General features: G+C 53.9%; 1 protein-coding gene across 1 annotated transcript in view; it reads left to right on the plus strand.

Moving 5' to 3' along the window:
• Positions 1-26,868, plus strand: part of LOC143962444 (neuralized-like protein 4) — a gene marked incomplete in the record, with an annotated part of 104,342 nt that overhangs the window by 62,527 nt on the left and 14,947 nt on the right. The window contains 12 exon segments of the mRNA XM_077471717.1: positions 7,761-7,839; positions 8,505-8,680; positions 8,757-8,885; positions 10,563-10,708; positions 13,163-13,378; positions 18,660-18,758; positions 18,998-19,138; positions 19,222-19,386; positions 22,042-22,200; positions 23,446-23,625; positions 26,530-26,623; positions 26,731-26,835. Coding sequence (XP_077327843.1) covers positions 7,761-7,839; positions 8,505-8,680; positions 8,757-8,885; positions 10,563-10,708; positions 13,163-13,378; positions 18,660-18,758; positions 18,998-19,138; positions 19,222-19,386; positions 22,042-22,200; positions 23,446-23,625; positions 26,530-26,623; positions 26,731-26,835 — 1,689 coding nt within the window.

Consider the following 26,868-nt stretch of genomic DNA (forward strand, 5'->3'; position numbering starts at 1 on the left):
CCTTGATACTGGAGTTCTTCCCTCCTTGGACCTTGATACTGGGGTTCTTGCCTCCTTGGACCTTGATACTGGGGTTCTTGCCTCCTTGGACCTTGATACTGGGGTTCTTCCCTCCCTTGGACCTTGATACTGGGGTTCTTCCCTCCCTTGGACCTTGATACTGGGGTTCTTCCTTCCCTTGGACCTTGATACTGGGGTTCTTCCTTCCCTTGGACCTTGATACTGGGGTTCTTCCCTCCCTTGGACCTTGATACTGAGGTTCTTCCCTCCCTTGGACCTTGATACTGGGGTTCTTCCCTCCCTTGGACCTTGATACTGGGGTTCTTCCTTCCCTTGGACCTTGATACTGGGGTTCTTCCCTCCTTGGACCTTGATACTGGGGTTCTTCCCTCCCTTGGACCTTGATACTGGGGTTCTTCCCTCCCTTGGACCTTGATACTGGGGTTCTTCCTTCCCTTGGACCTTGATACTGGGGTTCTTCCTTCCCTTGGACCTTGATACTGGGGTTCTTCCCTCCCTTGGACCTTGATACTGAGGTTCTTCCCTCCCTTGGACCTTGATACTGGGGTTCTTCCCTCCCTTGGACCTTGATACTGGGGTTCTTCCTTCCCTTGGACCTTGATACTGGGGTTCTTCCCTCCTTGGACCTTGATACTGGGGTTCTTCCCTCCCTTGGACCTTGATACTGGGGTTCTTCCCTCCCTTGGACCTTGATACTGGGGTTCTTCCTTCCCTTGGACCTTGATACTGGGGTTCTTCCTTCCCTTGGACCTTGATACTGGGGTTCTTCCCTCCCTTGGACCTTGATACTGAGGTTCTTCCCTCCCTTGGACCTTGATACTGGGGTTCTTCCCTCCCTTGGACCTTGATACTGGGGTTCTTCCTTCCCTTGGACCTTGATACTGGGGTTCTTCCCTCCTTGGACCTTGATACTGGGGTTGCTCTCTCTCTCTCTCCCAATAAGGTGGTTTTCTCCATTGCTGTCCCCTGTATTCTTGTGTTGGGTGAACGTTCATTGGTGGTCTTCCTCTCCTGGGTGAGCCATTCTGGCTTCGTCTCTGCCATCCCCTCCCCCTCTCTAAAAAAAAAAAAAAAAAAAAAGGACGGGGGATTGGTATCTTTCTCTATCTTCATGTTGCCATAAGGCATCAAACCTGTTTATATACTGGGACATGGTATTGATTATTATATGTAGACTGATATTGAGGATTTATATAACCTCCTCTTTTTTTTGTCCCCTTCCCAAATTTTGTTGGCTCCTAAATCGGGGTCGATTGTTCCAATGGTGGAAGTAGGGGGTCCTTCTGCTCCCTGATGGTCCCTTTATTGATAATGCTAATAGTGAAGTCACACATTCTGAAAACCCCACAGGGAGATCACATCCTGTAAATAATGATCCCTCAATAAAGGGACCATCAGGGAGCAGAAGGACCCCTACTTCCACCATTGGAACAATAATAATCATTATTAGACACTGGTCCTTTCTGTTGTTGCCACAAATAAATCTAATTTGAGCAGAAATCTCCTATCTCTATGAAATTTTTTGGTCTATTTTTTTTTCTTTGCGTATCTTTATCTACTTTTTTCTAGTTTCTTTTTTATCCTTGTATTGAAATCTGCTACTTGTTGGGAGTCCTTAATAGGTTCCAGCTGTGTTTTGTAACTCCTTTTAATTCTAGTCTCCAACCGAGTCATTTTAGCAAGTTTTCTTTTTAAGATAAGATCCTGCAATTTTTAAACCTATCCCATTAAAAAATTTCTAGTCATTCCTTAGTGGATTCAGGGTCATCTAGCCTGAAGAATTCCTGCCTTCCAAGAATTGGGAGCAGAAATGAAGCTAGCCTTGAGTACCATCAAGGGTCAGATCTCGGCCTCCTTGGTAGTAACTTCGGCAAGGAGAGTTTTTCAGAATTGGCAGCTTTTTCCTGTAAGGAGCCATACTTAATTATTCATAAGGACAAGGTGGTGTTGTGTCCACATCCAACCTTTTTGCCCAAGGTAGTGTCCACTTTTCACTTAAACCAAGACGTCTCCTTGCCTTCGTTTTTTCCCAGAACCTCGCTCCTGCGGAAGAAAAATCATTGCATTTTCTCAACGTGGTTGAGAGCTGTCAGGATCTATCTGAAGGTGGCGGCTCAGATAAGGAAGACCGATGCTTTTTGTGCTGCCAGATGGGCCCAGAAAAGGGCAGGCAGCATCAAAATCGACTTATTTCCCAGTGGATTTCGTCGGGTTATAGTTCTGGCTTATGGATTGAAAAGAAGGGTTTCACCTTTTACAAATTAGAGCGCACTCTACCGGGGGGAGCGAGTGCTTCATGGGCAGTGCATCACCAGGCCTCTATGGCTCAGGTTTGCAAGGCCAGAACTTGGTTGTCAGAACGTACATTTACTAAATTTTACCAGATGGGTGTAAGGTGGCAGGCGGATGCCGCTTTTGGGCGCAGTGTACTGCAGGCAGCAATATAGGTCCTCACGTCTGGTGCCTGCTTTGCTATATCTCTCTCTCTCAGCCCCCCCTCAAGGGCATTGCTTTGGGACATCCCACATAGTGATTACTGTGGCTCTGTGTCCCATGATGTACAATGAAGAAAATAGAATTTTTAATGCAGCTTGCCTGTAAAATCCTTTTCTTGGAGTACATCTTGGGACACAGAGCTCCCTCCCCTCTTGCTGGTATATACATTGCTTTTCTACAAAACTGAGGTACTTGCTGTATGGGAGGGGATATATAGAGGGACTTCTATACAGAAAACAAGCTGAGATTAGGAGCACTCCCTTTAAGAGAGTTGTCTAATCTCAGCTCATTACCTGTGTAGAAGACACCTGGGAGCCAGAAATCTTGCTGATTTGATGGGGTGTACCAGTGTCCGTTCACCTATAGGTGGTGTATAACCCACATAGTAATTTACTATGGCTGCTCTGTGTCCCATGATGTACTCCAAGAAAAGGATTTTACAGGTAAGCTGTATTAAAAATGTTATTTTTTGTGTTTCTTCCATTTGTGAATAATAATCCCACCAACTGTTGTCACCTCTCACCAAGCTGCTCGGCGATGGTCTTGTAGCCCATTCCAGCCTTGTGTAGGTCTCCAATCTTCTCCCCGACGTCCTCCGACAGATCTTTGGTCTCCATGGTGGAGAGATTGGAATCTGATTGCTTCTGTGGACAGGTGTCTTCTATACAGGTAACAAGCTGAGATTAGGAGCACTCCCTTTAAGAGTGCTCCTAATCTCAGCTCTTTATCTGTATAGAAGACACCTGGGAGTCAGAAATCTTGCTGATTTGATGGGGGATCAAATACTTATTTCACTCACTTTAAAATGCAAATCAATTTATAATTTTTTTTTTTTTTAAATGTGTTTTTCTGGATATTTTTGTTATTTTGTTTCTCACTGTTAAAATAAACCGACCATAAAAATGTATAGACTGATCGTTTCTTTGTCAGCAGGCAAACGTACAAAATCAGCAGCCAATCAAATGCAGTGAGGTGAAAAAATTGTTGTGATTGGTCTGAGGTCAGCTATGGACCTGTTTTCTGGAGTCTGTGTTATGTTGGGTCTGAGGTCCGCTATGGACCTGTTTCTGGAGTCTCTATATGTTGTGATGGGTCTGAGGTCAGCTACGGACCTGTTTCTGGAGTCTCTGTATGTTGTGATGGGTCTGAGGTCGGCTACGGACCTGTTTCTGGAGTCTCTATATGTTGTGATGGGTCTGAGGTCGGCTACGGACCTGTTTCTGGAGTCTCTATATGTTGTGATGGGTCTGAGGTCAGCTACGGACCTGTTTCTGGAGTCTCTATATGTTGTGATGGGTCTGAGGTCAGCTACGGACCTGTTTCTGGAGTCTCTATATGTTGTGATGGGTCTGAGGTCAGCTATGGACCTGTTTTCTGGAGTCTGTGTTATGTTGGGTCTGAGGTCCGCTATGGACCTGTTTCTGGAGTCTCTATATGTTGTGATGGGTCTGAGGTCAGCTACGGACCTGTTTCTGGAGTCTCTGTATGTTGTGATGGGTCTGAGGTCGGCTACGGACCTGTTTCTGGAGTCTCTATATGTTGTGATGGGTCTGAGGTCAGCTACGGACCTGTTTCTGGAGTCTCTATATGTTGTGATGGGTCTGAGGTCCGCTATGGACCTGTTTCTGGAGTCTCTATATGTTGTGATGGGTCTGAGGTCAGCTACGGACCTGTTTCTGGAGTCTCTATATGTTGTGATGGGTCTGAGGTCAGCTACGGACCTGTTTCTGGAGTCTCTATATGTTGTGATGGGTCTGAGGTCAGCTACGGACCTGTTTCTGGAGTCTCTATATGTTGTGATGGGTCTGAGGTCAGCTATGGACCTGTTTTCTGGAGTCTGTGTTATGTTGGGTCTGAGGTCCGCTATGGACCTGTTTCTGGAGTCTCTATATGTTGTGATGGGTCTGAGGTCAGCTACGGACCTGTTTCTGGAGTCTCTGTATGTTGTGATGGGTCTGAGGTCGGCTACGGACCTGTTTCTGGAGTCTCTATATGTTGTGATGGGTCTGAGGTCGGCTACGGACCTGTTTCTGGAGTCTCTATATGTTGTGATGGGTCTGAGGTCAGCTACGGACCTGTTTCTGGAGTCTCTGTATGTTGTGATGGGTCTGAGGTCGGCTACGGACCTGTTTCTGGAGTCTCTGTATGTTGTGATGGGTCTGAGGTCGGCTACGGACCTGTTTCTGGAGTCTCTATATGTTGTGATGGGTCTGAGGTCCGCTATGGACCTGTTTCTGGAGTCTCTATATGTTGTGATGGGTCTGAGGTCGGCTACGGACCTGTTTCTGGAGTCTCTATATGTTGTGATGGGTCTGAGGTCAGCTACGGACCTGTTTCTGGAGTCTCTATATGTTGTGATGGGTCTGAGGTCCGCTATGGACCTGTTTCTGGAGTCTCTATATGTTGTGATGGGTCTGAGGTCAGCTACGGACCTGTTTCTGGAGTCTCTATATGTTGTGATGGGTCTGAGGTCAGCTATGGACCTGTTTCTGGAGTCTCTATATGTTGTGATGGGTCTGAGGTCCGCTATGGACCTGTTTCTGGAGTCTCTATATGTTGTGATGGGTCTGAGGTCAGCTACGGACCTGTTTCTGGAGTCTCTGTATGTTGTGATGGGTCTGAGGTCAGCTACGGACCTGTTTCTGGAGTCTCTATATGTTGTGATGGGTCTGAGGTCAGCTACGGACCTGTTTCTGGAGTCTCTATATGTTGTGATGGGTCTGAGGTCAGCTACGGACCTGTTTCTGGAGTCTCTATATGTTGTAATGGGTCTGAGGTCCGCTATGGACCTGTTTCTGGAGTCTCTATATGTTGTGATGGGTCTGAGGTCAGCTACGGACCTGTTTCTGTAGTCTCTATATGTTGTGATGGGTCTGAGGTCCGCTACGGACCTGTTTTCTGGAGTCTCTATATGTTGTGATGGGTCTGAGGTCAGCTACGGACCTGTTTCTGGAGTCTCTATATGTTGTGATGGGTCTGAGGTCAGATACAGACCTGTTTCTGTAGTCTCTATATGTTGTGATGGGTCTGAGGTCCGCTATGGACCTGTTTCTGGAGTCTCTATATGTTGTGATGGGTCTGAGGTCAGATACAGACCTGTTTCTGGAGTCTCTATATGTTGTGATGGGTCTGAGGTCAGCTATGGACCTGTTTCTGGAGTCTCTATATGTTGTGATGGGTCTGAGGTCCGCTACGGACCTGTTTCTGGAGTCTCTATATGTTGTGATGGGTCTGAGGTCAGCTACGGACCTGTTTCTGGAGTCTCTATATGTTGTGATGGGTCTGAGGTCAGCTACGGACCTGTTTCTGGAGTCTCTATATGTTGTGATGGGTCTGAGGTCAGATGTGGACCAGTTTCTGTAGTCTAAAATTGAATCCCAGGTTTCTTGTCATATATTGGAGGCGTTCTCCAGCTGCAGGTAAAGAGTACCCAAAAAGGGTAGAGGACAAGTACTGGTCACCAGTGCTACCTGTAGGCTCCCTGCAGCTGATCTTTTCCCTATTAACAAGGCAGCATATGGTAATGTCTCTGCATGGAGGTGACCTTCTTAGTAGGGGAGAAGGCTTACCAGCATGGAGATCTTTGCTTTGCAGCTCCTCCAGGTACAGCTTCCCCTCCAGTACAGAGAACAGCGAGCAGCACAGTAATCGCATCTCCAAATCTCACATGTAATCTCCTGAGACTGGCAGTCAGAAGCGGTGGTGTCTTAGATGATCTTACACTGCAGATATACAGCTACAGTGTACAGGCTGGGAGTGCCCAGGCGGAGCACTGTCGTCGGGAGTGCCTAGGCCCAGGCGGAGCACTGTTGTTTTTAGGAGCAAATTGCAACAAAGTGTAGATTATTATTATTCTTTTTTAATGTTAATGTTTACATCTCTCTACATGTAGTTTGTTCACCCTTGATGCTGCCCCCTCTGGTCCTGACACCGCCACTGCTCCTGCTGTTCCCCCTCTGGTCCTGACACAGCCACTGGTCCTGCTGTTCCCCCTCTGGTCCTGACACCGCCACTGCTCCTGCTGTTCCCCCTCTGGTCCTGACACCGCCACTGCTCCTGCTGTTCCCCCTCTGGTTTTGACACCGCCACTGCTCCTGCTGTTCCCCCTCTGGTTTTGACACCGCCACTGCTCCTGCTGTTCCTCCTCTGGTTTTGACACCGCCACTGCTCCTGCTGTTCCCCCTCTGGTTTTGACACCGCCACTGCTCCTGCTGTTCCCCCTCTGGTTCTGACACCGGCACTGCTGTTCCCCCTCTGGTCCCGATGCCTCGACTGCTCCTGCCGTGCCCTTTCTGGTCCCGACGCCTCGACTGCTCCTGCCGTGCCCTTTCTGGTCCCGACGCCTCGACTGCTCCTGCCGTGCCCTTTCTGGTCCCGACGCCTCGACTGCTCCTGCCGTGCCCTTTCTGGTCCCGACGCCTCGACTGCTCCTGCCGTGCCCTTTCTGGTCCCGACGCCTCGACTGCTCCTGCCGTGCCCTTTCTGGTCCCGACGCCTCGACTGCTCCTGCCGTGCCCTTTCTGGTCCCGACGCCTCGACTGCTCCTGCCGTGCCCTTTCTGGTCCCGACGCCTCGACTGCTCCGGCCGTGCCCTTTCTGGTCCCGACGCCTCGACTGCTCCGGCCGTGCCCTTTCTGGTCCCGACGCCTCGACTGCTCCGGCCGTGCCCTTTCTGGTCCCGACGCCTCGACTGCTCCGGCCGTGCCCTTTCTGGTCCCGACGCCTCGACTGCTCCGGCCGTGCCCTTTCTGGTCCCGACGCCTCGACTGCTCCTGCCGTGCCCTTTCTGGTCCCGACGCCTCGACTGCTCCTGCCGTGCCCTTTCTGGTCCCGACGCCTCGACTGCTCCTGCCGTGCCCTTTCTGGTCCCGACGCCTCGACTGCTCCGGCCGTGCCCTTTCTGGTCCCGACGCCTCGACTGCTCCGGCCGTGCCCTTTCTGGTCCCGACGCCTCGACTGCTCCGGCCGTGCCCTTTCTGGTCCCGACGCCTCGACTGCTCCGGCCGTGCCCTTTCTGGTCCCGACGCCTCGACTGCTCCTGCCGTGCCCTTTCTGGTCCCGACGCCTCGACTGCTCCTGCCGTGCCCTTTCTGGTCCCGACGCCTCGACTGCTCCCGACCACTGCTCCCGCCGTGCCCTTTCTGGTCCTGACACTGTCCTTCGGTCCTGGTCTTTCCTCTTTTGGTCCTCATATTGAACCCTCTCATGTACTAACCATCTTTCTCCATCTATCTTTCTCTCAGGAGTGACTTGTATTCGCCCCGAGGACCTGGAATTTCCCAACACCATGACTGACATTGATTACGACACATGGATGCTGAGGTAGGACCCCTGTGGGGACTATGATGGAGGACCCCTCCGGGGAACCTGGGCTTTGTTTTACGGTGTTGCTCTGGAGTAGACACTACAAGGAGTCGCCTGTTATTCAGAAGAGCCGCCTGTGCTCTTTTCCGATTTGGTTTCTCTGGTAGTGAGGCCTGACTTCATGGCTGAGCTGCACCCGCTGCCATCCTAGTCTCCAATGAGACTGTCAGATCAGTACTGGCACTCTCTGGTTGGACAGACTGGTGGTAGTTGGTGTTCTTATCCATTAAATCTGGAAGAAGCAGAAAGGTAATCAGAGGGGAGCACAGGAAAGGCCCTTCTGATCAATGGCTGGGCCTCTATGTTGTCATGTCTGCTTTCAGAAGAATGTTTGCTCCATGAATGTTGATGGAAGGCCCCATGATAGTCCCAACCCTTCCGCTGTTCTTACAAAGGCACAGCCCCTTAGGGTCCCCAGAAGGTGATTGATGACCCATGAGGGTCCTAAACTCTTCCTCTTTTTTTACTAGTGGCATAACCCTCTTGGGCCCCCAAAAGAGGACAGAAGACCCCATAATGGCCCCAACCCTTCCTCTGTTTTTCCAGCCACATAGCCATCATGGGCCCCCAAAAGGTGATTGATTGGCCCTGTGAGGTTCCTAACCCTTTCACTGATTTTCTAGTGGCACAGCAATCATGCAGGACGGTAACACTCTAAGGACCAACTATGGATGTGATCTGGATTCTTTGGGATCGGCGTCCCGTATCGGAATGATGAAGACCACCAGGGGAGACCTTCACTATTATATTGATGGTGTGGACCAGGGCGTGGCCTGTACAGGACTTCCTTCTGAAAGAGGTAAGCTCCATCCACAATGCACTGCTGCCCCTCCCACCCCCACCCACTTTCGTTAACTCTTAGCTCTCCTCTGCAGATATCTTTGCTGTGGTGGACTTGTATGGTCAATGTGTCCAAGTGTCCCTCACTGGTGGTAGCGGCCTTATTGATAACAGCTTATCTGCCAGTCACGTGACGGATAAATCCTTCCCTACCCCTTCACCAGGTAAGTTGGCAGTACGTACCGCTTCTCCCACAGGGTGTCCGTATGTACCACTATTTCCGCAGGATGTCTGGCATGTGCTGCTCCTCCCTCTGAGTGTCGGTATGTACCTCTCCTCCTGCAGGGTGTTCCGCAGGGTGTCCGGCGCGTGCCGCTCCTCCCCCGGAGTCTCGGTATGTACCGCTCCTCCCGCAGGGTGTTGGTATATACCGCTATTTCCGCAGGCTGTCCAGCGTGTGCCGCTTCTCCCGCAGGGTGTCCGGCACGTGCCGCTCCTCCCCCGGAGTCTCGTATGTACCTCTCCTCCTGCAGGGTGTTCCGCAGGGTGTCCGGCGCGTGCCGCTCCTTCCCCGGAGTCTCGGTATGTGCCGCTCCTCCCGCAGGGTGTTGGTATATACCGCTATTTCCGCAGGCTGTCCAGCGTGTGCCGCTTCTCCCGCAGGGTGTCCGGCGTGTGCCGCTCCTCCCCCGGAGTCTCGGTATGTACCTCTCCTCCTGCAGGGTGTTCCGCAGGGTGTCCGGCGCGTGCCGCTCCTTCCCCGGAGTCTCGGTATGTGCCGCTCCTCCCGCAGGGTGTTGGTATATACCGCTATTTCCGCAGGCTGTCCAGCGTGTGCCGCTTCTCCCGCAAGGTGTTCGGCGCGTGCCGCTCCTCCCCCGGAGTCTCGGTATGTAGCGCTTCTCCTGCAGGGTGTCCGGCGCGTGCCGCTCCTCCCCCGGAGTCTTGGTATGTAGCGCTCCTCCCGCAGGGTGTCCGGCGCGTGCTGCTCCTCCCGCAGGGTGTTGGTATATACCACTATTTCCACAGGCTGTCCGGCGCGTGCCGCTCCTCCCCCGGAGTCTCGGTATGTAGCGCTTCTCCTGCAGGGTGTCCGGCGCGTGCCGCTCCTCCCCCGGAGTCTCGGTATGTAGCGATTCTCACGCAGGGTGTCCGGCGCGTGCTACTCCTCCCGCAGGGTGTTGGTATATACCGCTATTTCCGCAGGCTGTCCAGCGTGTGCCGCTTCTCCCGCAGGGTGTCCAGGCGCGTGCCGCTCCTCCCCCGGAGTCTCGGTATGTACCTCTCCTCCTGCAGGGTGTTCCGCAGGGTGTCCGGCGCGTGCCGCTCCTCCCCCGGAGTCTCGGTATGTACCGCTCCTCCCGCAGGGTGTTGGTATATACCGCTATTTCCGCAGGCTGTCCAGCGTGTGCCGCTTCTCCCGCAGGGTGTCCGGCGCGTGCCGCTCCTCCCCCGGAGTCTCGGTATGTACCGCTCCTCCCGCAGGGTGTTGGTATATACCGCTATTTCCGCAGGCTGTCCAGCATGTGCCGCTTCTCCCGCAGGGTGTCCGGCGCGTGCCGCTCCTCCCCCGGAGTCTCGGTATGTACGGCTCCTCCCGCAGGGTGTTGGTATATACCGCTATTTCCGCAGGCTGTCCAGCGTGTGCCGCTCCTCCCGCAGGGTGTCGGCTCATGATTAGAGCTCAGTCACAGCAGTATACTTTGTCCCTGCCCCCATGTGAGAGTGCTGGCTGCCTGAATGACCAATCACCAAGGATTAGCACCGACATGGGGCAAAGGAATCACATGCTGTTCTATACCCAGAAGTACCGGTCTCCTGATGACTTGCGGGGGGGGGGGGGGTGTTACTTTTCCCGCCCCCATCAGACTGTAATATAAACTGTCCATGTGCCCTGGCAGTGCCCAGCGTGTCGCACCGGTTCCATATTATGTGCGGGAAGAACGTGACGGTGTTATGTGATGGGAGTCGGGCGGAGAGATGTGCCGGATATGGCGATGGGATCGTCTTCAGCAATCATGAGCTCCTCCCCGGTGAGGTGTTTGAGGTGAGAGGGGGAGAGACAATGGGGGGCAGAGGGGGGGGTGAGGAGGGAGAACGGGGCAGAGGGGGGGATGAGGAGGGAGAACGGGGCAGAGGCGGGGGGTGATAAGGGAGAACGGGGCAGAGGCGGGGGGGATGATGAGGGAGAACGGGGCAGAGGCGGGGGGGATGATGAGGGAGAACGGGGCAGAGGCGGGGGGGATGATGAGGGAGAACGGGGCAGAGGCGGGGGGGATGATGAGGGAGAACGGGGCAGAGGCGGGGGGGATGGAGGAGGGAGAACGGGGCAGAGGCGGGGGGGATGAGGAGGGAGAACGGGCCAGAGGGGGGGGGATGAGGAGGGAGAACGGGCCAGAGGGGGGGGATGAGGAGGGAGAACGGGTCAGAGGGGGGGGGTGATGAGGGAGAACGGGTCAGAGGGGGGGGGGGGTGATGAGGGAGAACGGGGCAGAGGGGGGGGGGGGTGATGAGGGAGAACGGGGCAGAGGGGGGGGGGTGATGAGGGAGAACGGGGCGGGGGGGGTGGGGGGTGATGAGGGAGAACGGGGCGGGGGGGGGTGATGAGGGAGAACGGGGCAGAGGCGGGGGGGGGTGATGAGGGAGAACGGGGCAGAGGCGGGGGGGGGTGATGAGGGAGAACGGGGCAGAGGCGGGGGGGGTGATGAGGGAGAACGGGGCAGAGGCGGGGGGGATGATGAGGGAGAACGGGGCAGAGGCGGGGGGATGATGAGGGAGAACGGGGCAGAGGCGGGGGGGATGATGAGGGAGAACGGGGCAGAGGCGGGGGGGATGAGGAGGGAGAACGGGGCAGAGGGGGGATGAGGAGGGGGGGCAGAGGGAGGACACGGCATGGGGGGATGGGTGATGGAGAGATGAGGGAGGCAAATACAAGAGAGACAGACTGATATGGGAGAGAGAGAAGAGAAGGGAGGACAGAGTTGGGGGAGTAGACATCAGAAACAATAGGGCATTAAAGGTGTCATAAAAAGGTGGGCAGGTAAGAGAAGGGAGAGGTAGAGAATAAGAGGCAGGTGGAGAGAGAGAGAGGATAGGAGAGAAGGGAGAGCCGGGCAGGCGGGGGGATGGGAGACCCAGGTGGACGGAGAGAAGTCACGGGTGGGTGGACAGAGAAGAGAGAGGACTGGTAGTGGGGAGTGAAGTCACGGGTGGGTGGACGGAGTGAAGTCACGGGTGGGTGGACAGAGAAGAGAGAGAACTGGTAGGGGGAGGGAAGTCAGGGGTGGGTGGACGGAGTGAAGTCACGGGTGGGTGGACAGAGAAGAGAGAACTGGTAGGGGGAGTGATGTCAGGGGCGGGTGGATGGAGAGAAGTCACGGGTGGGTGGACAGAGAAGAGAGAGGACTGGTATGGGAGTGAAGTCACGGGTGGGTGGACGGAGTGAAGTCACGGGTGGGTGGACAGAGAAGAGAGAGAACTGGTAGGGGGAGTGATGTCAGGGGCGGGTGGATGGAGAGAAGTCACGGGTGGGTGGACAGAGAAGAGAGAGGACTGGTAGTGGGAGTGATGTCAGGGGTGGGTGGACGGAGTGAAGTCACGGGTGGGTGGACAGAGAAGAGAGAACTGGTAGGGGGAGTGATGTCAGGGGCGGGTGGATGGAGAGAAGTCACGGGTGGGTGGACAGAGAAGAGAGAGAACTGGTAGGGGGAGGGAAGTCAGGGGTGGGTGGACGGAGTGAAGTCACGGGTGGGTGGACAGAGAAGAGAGAACTGGTAGGGGGAGTGATGTCAGGGGCGGGTGGATGGAGAGAAGTCACGGGTGGGTGGACAGAGAAGAGAGAGGACTGGTAGTGGGAGAGAAGTCACGGGTGGGTGGACAGAGAAGAGAGAGGACTGGTAGTGGGAGAGAAGTCACGGGTGGGTGGACAGAGAAGGGAGAGACTGGTAGGGGGAGTGATGTCAGGGGCGGGTGGACAGAGAAGAGAGAGGACTGGTAGTGGGAGAGAAGTCACGGGTGGGTGGACAGAGAAGAGAGAGGACTGGTAGTGGGAGAGAAGTCACGGGTGGGTGGACAGAGAAGAGAGAGGACTGGTAGTGGGAGAGAAGTCACGGGTGGGTGGACAGAGAAGGGAGAGACTGGTAGGGGGAGTGATGTCAGGGGCGGGTGGACAGAGAAGAGAGAGGACTGGTAGTGGGAGAGAAGTCACGGGTGGGTGGACAGAGAAGAGAGAGGACTGGTAGTGGGAGAGAAGTCACGGGTGGGTGGACAGAGAAGAGAGAGGACTGGTAGTGGGAGAGAAGTCACGGGTGGGTGGACAGAGAAGGGAGAGACTGGGTAGGGGGAGTGATGTCAGGGGCGGGTGGACGGAGAGAAGAAAGGGTGGGGTAGAAAAAGGAATAGTATTGGCCAGGTAGACGGGAAGATGGGAGGCAGAGAGAAGGGGGGGTAGTTGACACTTTGTTTCTCCTTCTTGTTATATTGTCTTGTCTCCCTCTTTCAGGTGAAAGTGGAAAGGCTGGATCCACGCTGGTCAGGATCCTGCTCCATGGGAGTCACCTCCATCCCTCCTCATGATGCCCCCTTCCTGGGTGGTGGGCTACCAGCAAGAGCTCTAGATCTTCGCTCACGGGTCACATGGCTGGTTTCCGGCTCTGAGGTTATAAGGAACGGACAGCGGCTCAGAGACAACTACTGCAGCAGCCTGGAGAGGATCCGGGTATGGTGGCAGATGGGGAGGTTTGTGGGACATAGTGCTGCAGATGGGAACAGTGTTGGAATAAAAAGATGAGGTTTGTTGATGGTTGTTGGACATTTAGGAGAGGTTGGGGATGATAGTTGGTTATGAAGGAGAGGTTGGGGATGATGGTTGGTTATGAAGGAGAGGTTGGGGAATGATGGTTGGTTATGAAGGAGAGGTTGGGGGTGGTGGTTGGTTATGAAGGAGAGGTTGGGGGTGGTGGTTGGTTAGGAAGGAGAGGTTGGGGGTGGTGGTTGGTTATGAAGGAGAGGTTGGGGATGATAGTTGGTTATGAAGGAGAGGTTGGGGGTGGTGGTTGGTTATGAAGGAGAGGTTGGGGATGATGGTTGGTTATGAAGGAGAGGTTGGGGGTGGTGGTTGGTTAGGAAGGAGAGGTTGGGGGTGGTGGTTGGTTATGAAGGAGAGGTTGGGGATGATAGTTGGTTATGAAGGAGAGGTTGGGGGTGGTGGTTGGTTATGAAGGAGAGGTTGGGGATGATAGTTGGTTATGAAGGAGAGGTTGGGGATGATGGTTGGTTATGAAGGAGAGGTTGGGGAATGATGGTTGGTTATGAAGGAGAGGTTGGGGATGATGGTTGGTTATGAAGGAGAGGTTGGGGATGGTGGTTGGTTATGAAGGAGAGGTTGGGGATGATGGTTGGTTATGAAGGAGAGATTGGGGATGATGGTTGGTTATGAAGGAGAGGTTGGGGATGATGGTTGGTTATGAAGGAGAGGTTGGGGGTGATGGTTGGTTACGAAGGAGAGGTTGGGGATGATGGTTGGTTATGAAGGAGAGGTTGGGGATGGTGGTTGGTTATGAAGGAGAGGTTGGGGATGGTGGTTGGGTATGAAGGAGAGATTGGGGGTGGTGGTTGGTTAGGAAGGAGAGGTTGGGGATGATGGTTGGTTACGAAGGAGAGGTTGGGGATGATGGTTGGTTATGAAGGAGAGGTTGGGGATGATGGTTGGTTATGAAGGAGAGGTTGGGGATGGTGGTTGGTTATGAAGGAAGGTTGGGGGTGGTGGTTGGTTAGGAAGGAGAGATTGGGGGTGGTGGTTGGTTATGAAGGAGAGGTTGGGGGTGGTGGTTGGTTATGAAGGAGAGGTTGGGGATGATGGTTGGTTATGAAGGAGAGGTTGGGGATGGTGGTTGGTTATGAAGGAGAGGTTGGGGATGGTGGATGGTTATGAGGGAGAGGTTGGGGATGATGGGTTGGTTATGAAGGAGAGGTTGGGGATGATGGTTGGTTATGAAGGAGAGGTTGGGGAATGATGGTTGGTTATGAAGTAGAGGTTGGGGATGATGGTTGGGGATGGTGGTTGGTTATGAAGGAGAGGTTGGGGATGATGGTTGGTTATGAAGGAGAGGTTGGGGATGGTGGTTGGTTATGAAGGAGAGGTTGGGGATGATAGTTGGTTATGAAGGAGAGGTTGGGGTGATGGTTGGTTATGAAGGAGAGGTTGGGGATGATAGTTGGTTATGAAGGAGAGGTTGGGGATGGTGGTTGGTTATGAAGGAGAGGTTTGGGGATGATGGTTGGATATGAAGGAGAGGTTGGGGATGATGGTTGGTTATGAAGGAGAGGTTGGGGAATGATGGTTGGTTATGAAGGAGAGGTTGGGGATGATGGTTGGTATGAAGGAGAGGTTGGGGGTGGTGGTTGGTTATGAAGGAGAGGTTGGGGGTGGTGGGTTGGTTAGGAAGGAGAGGTTGGGGATGATGGTTGGTTATGAAGGAGAGGTTGGGGATGGTGGTTGGTTAGGAAGGAGAGGTTGGGGAATGATGGTTGGTTATGAAGGAGAGGTTGGGGATGATGGTTGGTTATGAAGGAGAGGTTTGGGATGATGGTTGGTTATGAAGGAGAGGTTGGGGGTGGTGGTTGGTTAGGAAGGAGAGGTTGGGGGTGGTGGTTGGTTATGAAGGAGAGGTTGGGGATGGTGGTTGGTTATGAAGGAGAGGTTGGGGATGGTGGTTGGTTAGGAAGGAGAGGTTGGGGGTGGTGGTTGGTTATGAAGGAGAGGTTGGGGATGATGGTTGGTTTGAAGGAGAGGTTGGGGATGATGGTTGGTTATGAAGGAGAGGTTGGGGAATGATGGTTGGTTATGAAGGAGAGGTTGGGGATGATGGTTGGTTATGAAGGAGAGGTTGGGGATGATGGTTGGTTATGAAGGAGAGGTTGGGGATGGTGGTTGGTTATGAAGGAGAGGTTGGGGATGATGGTTGGTTATGAAAGAGAGGTTGGGGATGGTGGTTGGTTAGGAAGGAGAGGTTGGGGATAATGGTTGGTTATGAAGGAGAGGTTGGGAAATGGTGGTTGGTTAGGAAGGAGAGGTTGGGGATGATGGTTGGTTACGAAGGAGAGGTTGGGGATGGTGGTTGGTTATGAAGGAGAGGTTGGGGGTGGTGGTTGGTTATGAAGGAGAGGTTGGGAAATGGTGGTTGGTTAGGAAGGAGAGGTTGGGGATGATGGTTGGTTACGAAGGAGAGGTTGGGGATGGTGGTTGGTTACGAAGGAGAGGTTGGGGATGGTGGTTGGTTACGAAGGAGAGGTTGGGGATAATGGTTGGTTATGAAGGAGAGGTTGGGAAATGGTGGTTGGTTAGGAAGGAGAGGTTGGGGATGATGGTTGGTTACGAAGGAGAGGTTGGGGATGGTGGTTGGTTATGAAGGAGAGGTTGGGGGTGGTGGTTGGTTATGAAGGAGAGGTTGGGAAATGGTGGTTGGTTAGGAAGGAGAGGTTGGGGATGATGGTTGGTTACGAAGGAGAGGTTGGGGATGGTGGTTGGTTACGAAGGAGAGGTTGGGGATGGTGGTTGGTTACGAAGGAGAGGTTGGGGATGGTGGTTGGTTACGAAGGAGAGGTTGGGGGTGGTGGTTGGTTATGAAGGAGAGGTTGGGGATGATGGTTGGTTATGAAGGAGAGGTTGGGGATGGTGGTTGGTTATGAAGGAGAGGTTGGGGATGATAGTTGGTTATGAAGGAGAGGTTGGGGATGGTGGTTGGTTATGAAGGAGAGGTTGGGGATGATAGTTGGTTATGAAGGAGAGGTTGGGGGTGATGGTTGGTTATGAAGGAGAGGTTGGGGATGATAGTTGGTTATGAAGGAGAGGTTGGGGATGGTGGTTGGTTATGAAGGAGAGGTTGGGGATGATGGTTGGTTATGAAGGAGAGGTTGGGGATGATGGTTGGTTATGAAGGAGAGGTTGGGGAATGATGGTTGGTTATGAAGGAGAGGTTGGGGATGATGGTTGGTTATGAAGGAGAGGTTGGGGGTGGTGGTTGGTTATGAAGGAGAGGTTGGGGGTGGTGGTTGGTTAGGAAGGAGAGGTTGGGGATGATGGTTGGTTATGAAGGAGAGGTTGGGGATGGTGGTTGGTTAGGAAGGAGAGGTTGGGGAATGATGGTTGGTTATGAAGGAGAGGTTGGGGATGATGGTTGGTTATGAAGGAGAGGTTTGGGATGATGGTTGGTTATGAAGGAGAGGTTGGGGGTGGTGGTTGGTTAGGAAGGAGAGGTTGGGGGTGGTGGTTGGTTATGAAGGAGAGGTTGGGGATGGTGGTTGGTTATGAAGGAGAGGTTGGGGATGGTGGTTGGTTAGGAAGGAGAGGTTGGGGGTGGTGGTTGGTTATGAAGGAGAGGTTGGGGATGATGGTTGGTTATGAAGGAGAGGTTGGGGATGATGGTTGGTTATGAAGGAGAGGTTGGGGAATGATGGTTGGTTATGAAGGAGAGGTTGGGGATGATGGTTGGTTATGAAGGAGAGGTTGGGGATGATGGTTGGTTATGAAGGAGAGGTTGGGGAATGATGGTTGGTTATGAAGGAGAGGTTGGGGATGATGGTTGGTTATGAAGGAGAGGTTGGGGATGGTGGTTGGTTATGAAGGAGAGGTTGGGGATGATAGTTGGTTATGAAGGAGAGGTTGGGGGTGATGGTTGGTTATGAAGGAGAGGTTGGGGATGATAGTTGGTTATGAAGGAGAGGTTGGGGATGGTGGTTGGTTATGAAGGAGAGGTTGGGGATGATGGTTGGTTATGAAGGAGAGGTTGGGGATGATGGTTGGTTATGAAGGAGAGGTTGGGGAATGATGGTTGGTTATGAAGGAGAGGTTGGGGATGATGGTTGGTTATGAAGGAGAGGTTGGGGGTGGTGGTTGGTTATGAAGGAGAGGTTGGGGGTGGTGGTTGGTTAGGAAGGAGAGGTTGGGGATGATGGTTGGTTATGAAGGAGAGGTTGGGGATGATGGTTGGTTATGAAGGAGAGGTTGGGGATGATGGTTGGTTATGAAGGAGAGGTTGGGAATGATGGTTGGTTATGAAGGAGAGGTTGGGGATGATGGTTGGTTATGAAGGAGAGGTTGGGGGTGGTGGTTGGTTAGGAAGGAGAGGTTGGGGGTGGTGGTTGGTTAGGAAGGAGAGGTTGGGGGTGGTGGTTGGTTAGGAAGGAGAGGTTGGGGGTGGTGGTTGGTTAGGAAGGAGAGGTTGGGGAATGATGGTTGGTTATGAAGGAGAGGTTGGGGATGATGGTTGGTTATGAAGGAGAGGTTTGGGATGATGGTTGGTTAGGAAGGAGAGGTTGGGGGGTGGTGGTTGGTTAGGAAGGAGAGGTTGGGGGTGGTGGTTGGTTATGAAGGAGAGGTTGGGGATGGTGGTTGGTTATGAAGGAGAGGTTGGGGATGGTGGTTGGTTAGGAAGGAGAGGTTGGGGGTGGTGGTTGGTTATGAAGGAGAGGTTGGGGATGATGGTTGGTTATGAAGGAGAGGTTGGGGATGATGGTTGGTTATGAAGGAGAGGTTGGGGAATGATGGTTGGTTATGAAGGAGAGGTTGGGGATGATGGTTGGTTATGAAGGAGAGGTTGGGGATGATGGTTGGTTATGAAGGAGAGGTTGGGGAATGATGGTTGGTTATGAAGGAGAGGTTGGGGATGATGGTTGGTTATGAAGGAGAGGTTGGGGATGATGGTTGGTTATGAAGGAGAGGTTGGGGGTGGTGGTTGGTTAGGAAGGAGAGGTTGGGGATGATGGTTGGACATGAAGGAGAAGCTTGATTGTGTCCATGACCCTTCCTGTGTCCCCCATGTCTTCATTGCTCTTCCTGTGTCCTCATTGTCTGAGTCTTCTGGTGTCCTCCATGTTTTCATGATTCCTCTGGTGTCTTCCATGTTTTCATGATTCCTCTGGTGTCTTCCATGTTTTCATGATTCCTCTGGTGTCCTCCATGTTTTCATGATTCCTCTGGTGTCCTCCATGTTGTACAGGTGGGCTGCAGGCTGGGCGTACGGCATGACAGCGGGGACACAATGCATATCCTAATCAATGGGGAGGACATGGGACCAGCAGCCAGTGGCATTCCTAAGGTGAGATATAAACCTCCACACTGACCCATCATATCCTTACACTGTGCCAGAGGGTGAGGAACCTCCACAGTGGCTCATTATCCTCTCCTGTACAGCAGAGCTCAGACTGGCTAGATATATACCCCATACATGTAGTGCCCCTAGCGGTGGAGTCAGGAATCTCACGCTGAGCACACAGACCTGTCCTTGACTCTCCATTCAGAGACATAGCTGACAATGCTTCCTCTCCTTCTCTCCAGGGTGTCCATGCTGTCCTGGATTTGCATGGCTGTGTTAGCGCTGTGTCCGTTGTCAGTTCCTCAGTCATAGAGGAATCCGATGCCACCAAACCACCATCTGTTACATCTGAGAGTGAAGAGGAGGAGGACATCGAGTATCATGTAAGTGACGCCCCGTGCCGGCAGTACAGGCCCTCCTCCTGAAGGGCGACACAAGGATGATGACCTCTTCCTGTATTTTGCAGAGTGATCCTGTCCCGGCCCTCCAGCCCCACTCCTTACATTTTATGGGGAATCATGGGAAGAACATATTACTGTCACATGGGAACCGAACAGCCACACGCGTGTCCAGCTACAACCAAGGCATTGTGGTCCTGGCCCAGCCTCTCCCTCGTCTCTTCCTTTTCCAGGTCCGTAGGATGACTTCTGATGATGAGAGAGACCGGGGGGGGGAGGGGTATGAGATGTATGATGGGGGGGGGGGTGTATGATGGTGGTATCTTCCTCCTGGAGACATGGTGGTGTATGAGATGTATGATGGGGGGGTGTATGATGGTGGTATCTTCCTCCTGGAGACATGGAGGTGTATGAGATGTATGATGGGGGGGATGTATGATGGTGGTATCTTCCTCCTGGAGACATGGTGGTGTATGAGATGTATGGTGGGGGGTGTATGATGGTGGTATCTTCCTCCTGGAGACATGGTGGTGTATGAGATGTATGGTGGGGGGATGTATGATGGTGGTATCTTCCTCCTGGAGACATGGTGGTGTATGAGATGTATGATGGGGGGATGTATGATGGTGGTATCTTCCTCCTGGAGACATGGTGGTGTATGAGATGTATGATGGGGGGGATGTATGATGGTGGTATCTTCCTCCTGGAGACATGGTGTATGAGATGTATGGTGGGGGGGTATATGATGGTGGTATCTTCCTCCTGGAGACATGGTGGTGTATGAGATGTATGGTGGGGGGTATATGATGGTGGTATCTTCCTCCTGGAGACATGGTGTATGAGATGTATGGTGGGGGGGTATATGATGGTGGTATCTTCCTCCTGGAGACATGGTGGTGTATGAGATGTATGGTGGGGGGTATATGATGGTGGTATCTTCCTCCTGGAGACATGATGGTGTATGAGATGTATGATGGGGGGGATGTATGATGGTGGTATCTTCCTCCTGGAGACATGGTGTATGAGATGTATGGTGGGGGGGTATATGATGGTGGTATCTTCCTCCTGGAGACATGGTGTATGAGATGTATGATGGGGGGATGTATGATGGTGGTATCTTCCTCCTGGAGACATGGTGTATGAGATGTATGGTGGGGGGGTATATGATGGTGGTATCTTCCTCCTGGAGACATGGTGGTGTATGAGATGTATGGTGGGGGGTGTATGATGGTAGTATCTTCCTCCTGGAGACATGGTGGGGTATGAGATGTATGATGGGGGGGTGTATGATGGTGGTATCTTCCTCCTGGAGACATGGAGGTGTATGAGATGTATGATGGGGGGGATGTATGATGGTGGTATCTTCCTCCTGGAGACATGGTGGTGTATGAGATGTATGGTGGGGGGTGTATGATGGTGGTATCTTCCTCCTGGAGACATGGTGGTGTATGAGATGTATGGTGGGGGGATGTATGATGGTGGTATCTTCCTCCTGGAGACATGGTGGTGTATGAGATGTATGATGGGGGGATGTATGATGGTGGTATCTTCCTCCTGGAGACATGGTGGTGTATGAGATGTATGATGGGGGGGATGTATGATGGTGGTATCTTCCTCCTGGAGACATGGTGTATGAGATGTATGGTGGGGGGGTATATGATGGTGGTATCTTCCTCCTGGAGACATGGTGGTGTATGAGATGTATGGTGGGGGGTATATGATGGTGGTATCTTCCTCCTGGAGACATGGTGTATGAGATGTATGGTGGGGGGGTATATGATGGTGGTATCTTCCTCCTGGAGACATGGTGGTGTATGAGATGTATGGTGGGGGGTATATGATGGTGGTATCTTCCTCCTGGAGACATGATGGTGTATGAGATGTATGATGGGGGGGATGTATGATGGTGGTATCTTCCTCCTGGAGACATGGTGTATGAGATGTATGGTGGGGGGGTATATGATGGTGGTATCTTCCTCCTGGAGACATGGTGTATGAGATGTATGATGGGGGGATGTATGATGGTGGTATCTTCCTCCTGGAGACATGGTGGTGTATGAGATGTATGGTGGGGGGTATATGATGGTGGTATCTTCCTCCTGGAGACATGGTGGTGTATGAGATGTATGATGGGGGGATGTATGATGGTGGTATCTTCCTCCTGGAGACATGGTGGTGTATGAGATGTATGATGGGGGGATGTATGATGGTGGTATCTTCCTCCTGGAGACATGGTGGTGTATGAGATGTATGGTGGGGGGATGTATGATGGTGGTATCTTCCTCCTGGAGACATGGTGGTGTATGAGATGTATGATGGGGGGATGTATGATGGTGGTATCTTCCTCCTGGAGACATGGTGGTGTATGAGATGTATGGTGGGGGGATGTATGATGGTGGTATCTTCCTCCTGGAGACATGGTGGTGTATGAGATGTATGATGGGGGGGATGTATGATGGTGGTATCTTCCTCCTGGAGACATGGTGGTGTATGAGATGTATGATGGGGGGATGTATGATGGTGGTATCTTCCTCCTGGAGACATGGTGGTGTATGAGATGTATGATGGGGGATGTATGATGGTAGTATCTTCCTCCTGGAGACATGGTGGTGTATGAGATGTATGATGGGGGGATGTATGATGGTGGTATCTTCCTCCTGGAGACATGGTGGTGTATGAGATGTATATGGAGTGAGGTATGAAATGGGACGTTGATAGTGTCTTGGTGGTGTACGGGGGTCCGGGTGGTGTACGGGGGGTCCGGGTGGTGTACGGGGGGTCCGGGTGGTGTACGGGGGGTCCGGGTGGTTTACGGGGGGTCCGGGTGGTGTACGGGGGTCCGGTGTTGGTGTTATAATTTGGTGAGAACGTGTCCTCTATACCGATAGGTGAGGATAGACCAGCTCTCCTCGCGGTGGACATCCTCGCTCTCCTTGGGAGTCGTCGGCGTTTCACCGGAGAGGCTCAACTTCCCAGCTACAGCCGCCGCCATCAAGAGGAGCTCCTGGATCTTCCAGCGCAGCGCTGTCCTCTGCAACGGAACCAAGGTATCCCCGGCGTTGTACGGAGCCCAGGCATCCCCGGCATTGTACGGAGCCCAGGCGTCCCCGGCATTGTACGGAGCCCAGGCGTCCCCGGCATTGTACGGAGCCCAGGCGTCCCCGGCATTGTACGGAGCCCAGGCATCCCCGGCATTGTGGGACTCCTCCTCCTTCATGTGCTGACCAATGATTGAGAGGTAGAAGTTTTCCATTTCAGAGAAGCGTGCCACATCCCCTTCCTCAGCCTTCTGATTGGTTCTCAGAGGTCTTGATCATTATAAGGTATCGGCAGTAACGGAGTCACCCCTTCCATCCTAGGCCCAGATTTCCCATGGAGCCTCGCCTGCTGCCCCACCCATCCCAACAACAAGCCCCGCCCACTTTCATATAACAGTCTGTCTGTACTGCCCAATCAATTCATTATTTGTGACAGTTGAATTGCAGGGGCGGTGCTTAGTTTTGGGAGGGGTGGAGCAGTGGGTTCCCCATATAGGGCCCATCTTGGGGATCTTCAGGGGCCCAAGGGGACAGACTGAATGACTGCTGGGCACACAGGGCCCCTCGTCACGTTGGGAATATTTCCGTCCTGGGCAGGTTGGTGAACGCTGCACTAAAGTACAAAGATAAGCATTGTTCAGACGTTCTTGTGGTCCTAGCACCCCTGCCTGACAGCAAAGCCAGGTCCTGGGCCTCCATTACAGCAGCACTGCTTGGTCAGCGACACACCCCTAGCCTATGAATGGACAGTGAATGAGCAGCATTCCTCTCCTGATTGGCTGCTGTACATTTTGAACAGATGGAGGTTCTTATACTAGCTGCATGTAAATCTCCATATTAGGGTTAGGAGGGGTGTGAATAAGTACAGGGGGTGGGATTTATGTTCAGTCGGGGTTCCCCTTTAGACAGTTTGCACACTCGGGGCCACCCCAGTACTCCTCCGCTGCTCCTTTCTCTGCCTTGGTACTTCTGGGTATGTGGGGAGCATGTGAGCTCCTCCCATGATGCACTGGTCTGGCCTGGCCTGGCAGCCAATCTCTAGGCCCGATCGCTGTCACATGATGAAAGGGAGGTGGCTGATATCCCTGCTCCCCACAGCCAACACTGGAGCCTTGTGGGGGAGGAGTGGAGGGGTGAGTCGGTGATAGTAGTGTGGGGGAGGGGAGGTGGATAGGGCGGAATGTGGTGTGTCCTCCATACTATGATGATTTCTCATCTCATTATTCTCACACTATGATGTCACGTTCTCCTTAGATCCGGGAAGGTTACGGGCCCAATCTTGACCTGTGTCCGGAGGGGACGTGCCTAGGCCTCCTGGTGGACTCCTCCGGTGGGCTGCACCTCTATATCAATGGATTGGATCAGGGGGTCGGAGTCCCGGACCTACCGGAGCTGTCTTACGTCATAGTGGACCTGTACGGGCAGTGCGAGCAGGTCAGTGTCCCCGGCCTGGTGGGTGTGATAGTGGGTGGTCTGTCCCTCGTCCAGTGGGTGTGATAGTGGGTGGTCTGTCCCTCGTCCAGTGGGTGTGATAGTGGGTGGTCTGTCCCTCGTCCAGTGGGTGTGATAGTGGGTGGTCTGTCCCTGATCTGGTGGGTGTGATAGTGGGTGGTCTGTCCCTCGTCCAGTGGGTGTGATGGTGGGTGGTCTGTCCCTCGTCCAGTGGGTGTGATAGTGGGTGGTCTGTCCCTGATCTGGTGGGTGTGATAGTGGGTGGTCTGTCCCTCGTCCAGTGGGTGTGATGGTGGGTGGTCTGTCCCTCGTCCAGTGGGTGTGATAGTGGGTGGTCTGTCCCTGATCCAGTGGGTGTGATAGTGGGTGGTCTGTCCCTCGTCCAGTGGGTGTGATGGTGGGTGGTCTGTCCCTCGTCCAGTGGGTGTGATAGTGGGTGGTCTGTCCCTCGCCTACTGGGTGTGATGGTGGGTGGTCTGTCCCTGATCTGGTGGGTGTGATAGTGGGTGGTCTGTCCCTCGTCCAGTGGGTGTGATGGTGGGTGGTCTGTCCCTCGTCCAGTGGGTGTGATAGTGGGTGGTCTGTCCCTCGTCCAGTGGGTGTGATGGTGGGTGGTCTGTCCCTCGTCCAGTGGGTGTGATAGTGGGTGGTCTGTCCCTCGCCTACTGGGTGTGATGGTGGGTGGTCTGTCCCTGATCTGGTGGGTGTGATAGTGGGTGGTCTGTCCCTCGTCCAGTGGGTGTGATGGTGGGTGGTCTGTCCCTCGTCCAGTGGGTGTGATAGTGGGTGGTCTGTCCCTCGCCTACTGGGTGTGATGGTGGGTGGTCTGTCCCTCGTCCAGTGGGTGTGATAGTGGGTGGTCTGTCACTCGCCTACTGGGTGTGATGGTGGGTGGTCTGTCCCTCGTCCAGTGGGTGTGATGGTGGGTGGTCTGTCCCTCGTCCAGTGGGTGTGATAGTGGGTGGTCTGTCCCTCGCCCAGTGGGTGTGATAGGGGGTGGTCTGTCCCTCGTCCAGTGGGTGTGATAGTGGGTGGTCTGTCCCTCGCCCAGTGCGTGTGATAGTGGGTGGTCTGTCCCTCGTCCAGTGGGTGTGATAGTGGGTGGTCTGTCCCTCGCCCAGTGGGTGTGATAGTGGGTGGTCTGTCCCTCGCCCAGTGCGTGTGATAGTGGGTGGTCTGTCCCTCGTCCAGTGGGTGTGATAGTGGGTGGTCTGTCCCTCGTCCAGTGGGTGTGATAGTGGGTGGTCTGTCCCTCGCCCAGTGGGTGTGATGGTGGGTGGTCTGTCCCTTGCCCAGTGGGTGTGATGATGATGGGTGGTCTGTCCCTCGCCCAGTGGGTGTGATGATGGTGGGTGGTCTGTCCCTGGTCCAATGGGTGTGATGATGGTGGGGTGGTCTGTCCCTCGCCCAGTGCGTGTGATAGTGGGTGGTCTGTCCCTCGTCCAGTGGGTGTGATAGTGGGTGGTCTGTCCCTCGTCCAGTGGGTGTGATAGTGGGTGGTCTGTCCCTCGTCCAGTGGGTGTGATAGTGGGTGGTCTGTCCCTCGTCCAGTGGGTGTGATAGTGGGTGGTCTGTCCCTCGTCCAGTGGGTGTGATGGTGGGTGGTCTGTCCCTCGTCCAGTGGGTGTGATAGTGGGTGGTCTGTCCCTCGTCCAGTGGGTGTGATAGTGGGTGGTCTGTCCCTCGCCCAGTGCGTGTGATAGTGGGTGGTCTGTCCCTCGCCCAGTGCGTGTGATAGTGGGTGGTCTGTCCCTCGTCCAGTGGGTGTGATAGTGGGTGGTCTGTCCCTCGTCCAGTGGGTGTGATAGTGGGTGGTCTGTCCCTCGTCCAGTGGGTGTGATAGTGGGTGGTCTGTCCCTCGTCCAGTGGGTGTGATGGTGGGTGGTCTGTCCCTCATCCAGTGGGTGTGATGATGGTGGGTGGTCTGTCCCTCATCCAGTGGGTGTGATAGTGGGTGGTCTGTCCCTCGTCCAGTGGGTGTGATAGTGGGTGGTCTGTCCCTCGTCCAGTGGGTGTGATAGTGGGTGGTCTGTCCCTCGTCCAGTGGGTGTGATGGTGGGTGGTCTGTCCCTCGCCCAGTGGGTGTGATGATGATGGGTGGTCTGTCCCTCGCCCAGTGGGTGTGATGATGGTGGGTGGTCTGTCCCTGGTCCAATGGGTGTGATGATGGTGGGGTGGTCTGTCCCTGGTCCAATGGGTGTGATGATGGTGGGGTGGTCTGTCCCTGGTCCAATGGGTGTGATGATGGTGGGTGGTCTTTCCCTGGTCCAATGGGTGTGATGATGGTGGGTGGTCTGTCCCTCGCCTAGTGGGTGGTCTTTCCCTGGTCCAATGGGTGTGATGATGGTGGGTGGTCTGTCCCTCGTCCAGTGGGTGTGATGATGGTGGGTGGTCTGTCCCTGGTCCAATGGGTGTGATGATGGTGGGGTGGTCTTTCCCTGGTCCAATGGGTGTGATGATGGTGGGTGGTCTTTCCCTGGTCCAATGGGTGTGATGATGGTGGGGTGGTCTGTCCCTGGTCCAATGGGTGTGATGATGGTGGGGTGGTCTGTCCCTGGTCCAATGGGTGTGATGATGGTGGGTGGTCTTTCCCTAGTCCAGTGGGTGTGATGATGGTGGGGTGGTCTGTCCCTGGTCCAATGGGTGTGATGGTGGTGGGTGGTCTGTCCCTGGTCCAATGGGTGTGATGGTGGTGGGTGGTCTGTCCCTGGTCCAATGGGTGTGTAGATAATGATATCTCTTGGTCAGTCTGTATAATGTGGGGGTGGTTGGCGTCCCTTGTCCAGCCTATATAGGGTGTGGGGGGAGGGCGGCTGTGCCCCCTGTGCCCCTTGGCTCACATATATTACCTGTAATGTATAACTGTACGAGGGTCTTTTTTTGCAGATCTCCATAGTGACGGGGGAGGCACAGGGGGCGGAGTCTGATACTCACGAAGGCCATCTTCCTGGAGAGCGGGAGAAGGCGGACATGGTGGACGGTAGGTTTCCCCTGCAGACATGGTGGACGGTAGGTTCCCCCTCATCCCCCCCCCATTGTTCTGTATTGTGTGCGGAGCGCCCCCCACTGACCAGGCTTTGTATACAGGAGTGAAGGAAAGTGTGTGCTGGGCCCCTCCGGATCCCCTCACCCTGCTGAGCTGTGAATATCTCGCTCTGTGTATGAGGTTCAAGGAGTCTCTGCTGCTTCCAGGTGAGGATCCCTGACCCCGCCCCCAGGGGGCGC

This window comes from Lithobates pipiens, unplaced genomic scaffold (assembly GCF_037356315.1).
Source record: "Lithobates pipiens isolate NorthernLeopardFrog02 unplaced genomic scaffold, aLitPip1_a1.2 Scaffold_8, whole genome shotgun sequence".
Lineage (NCBI taxonomy): Eukaryota > Metazoa > Chordata > Amphibia > Anura > Ranidae > Lithobates > Lithobates pipiens.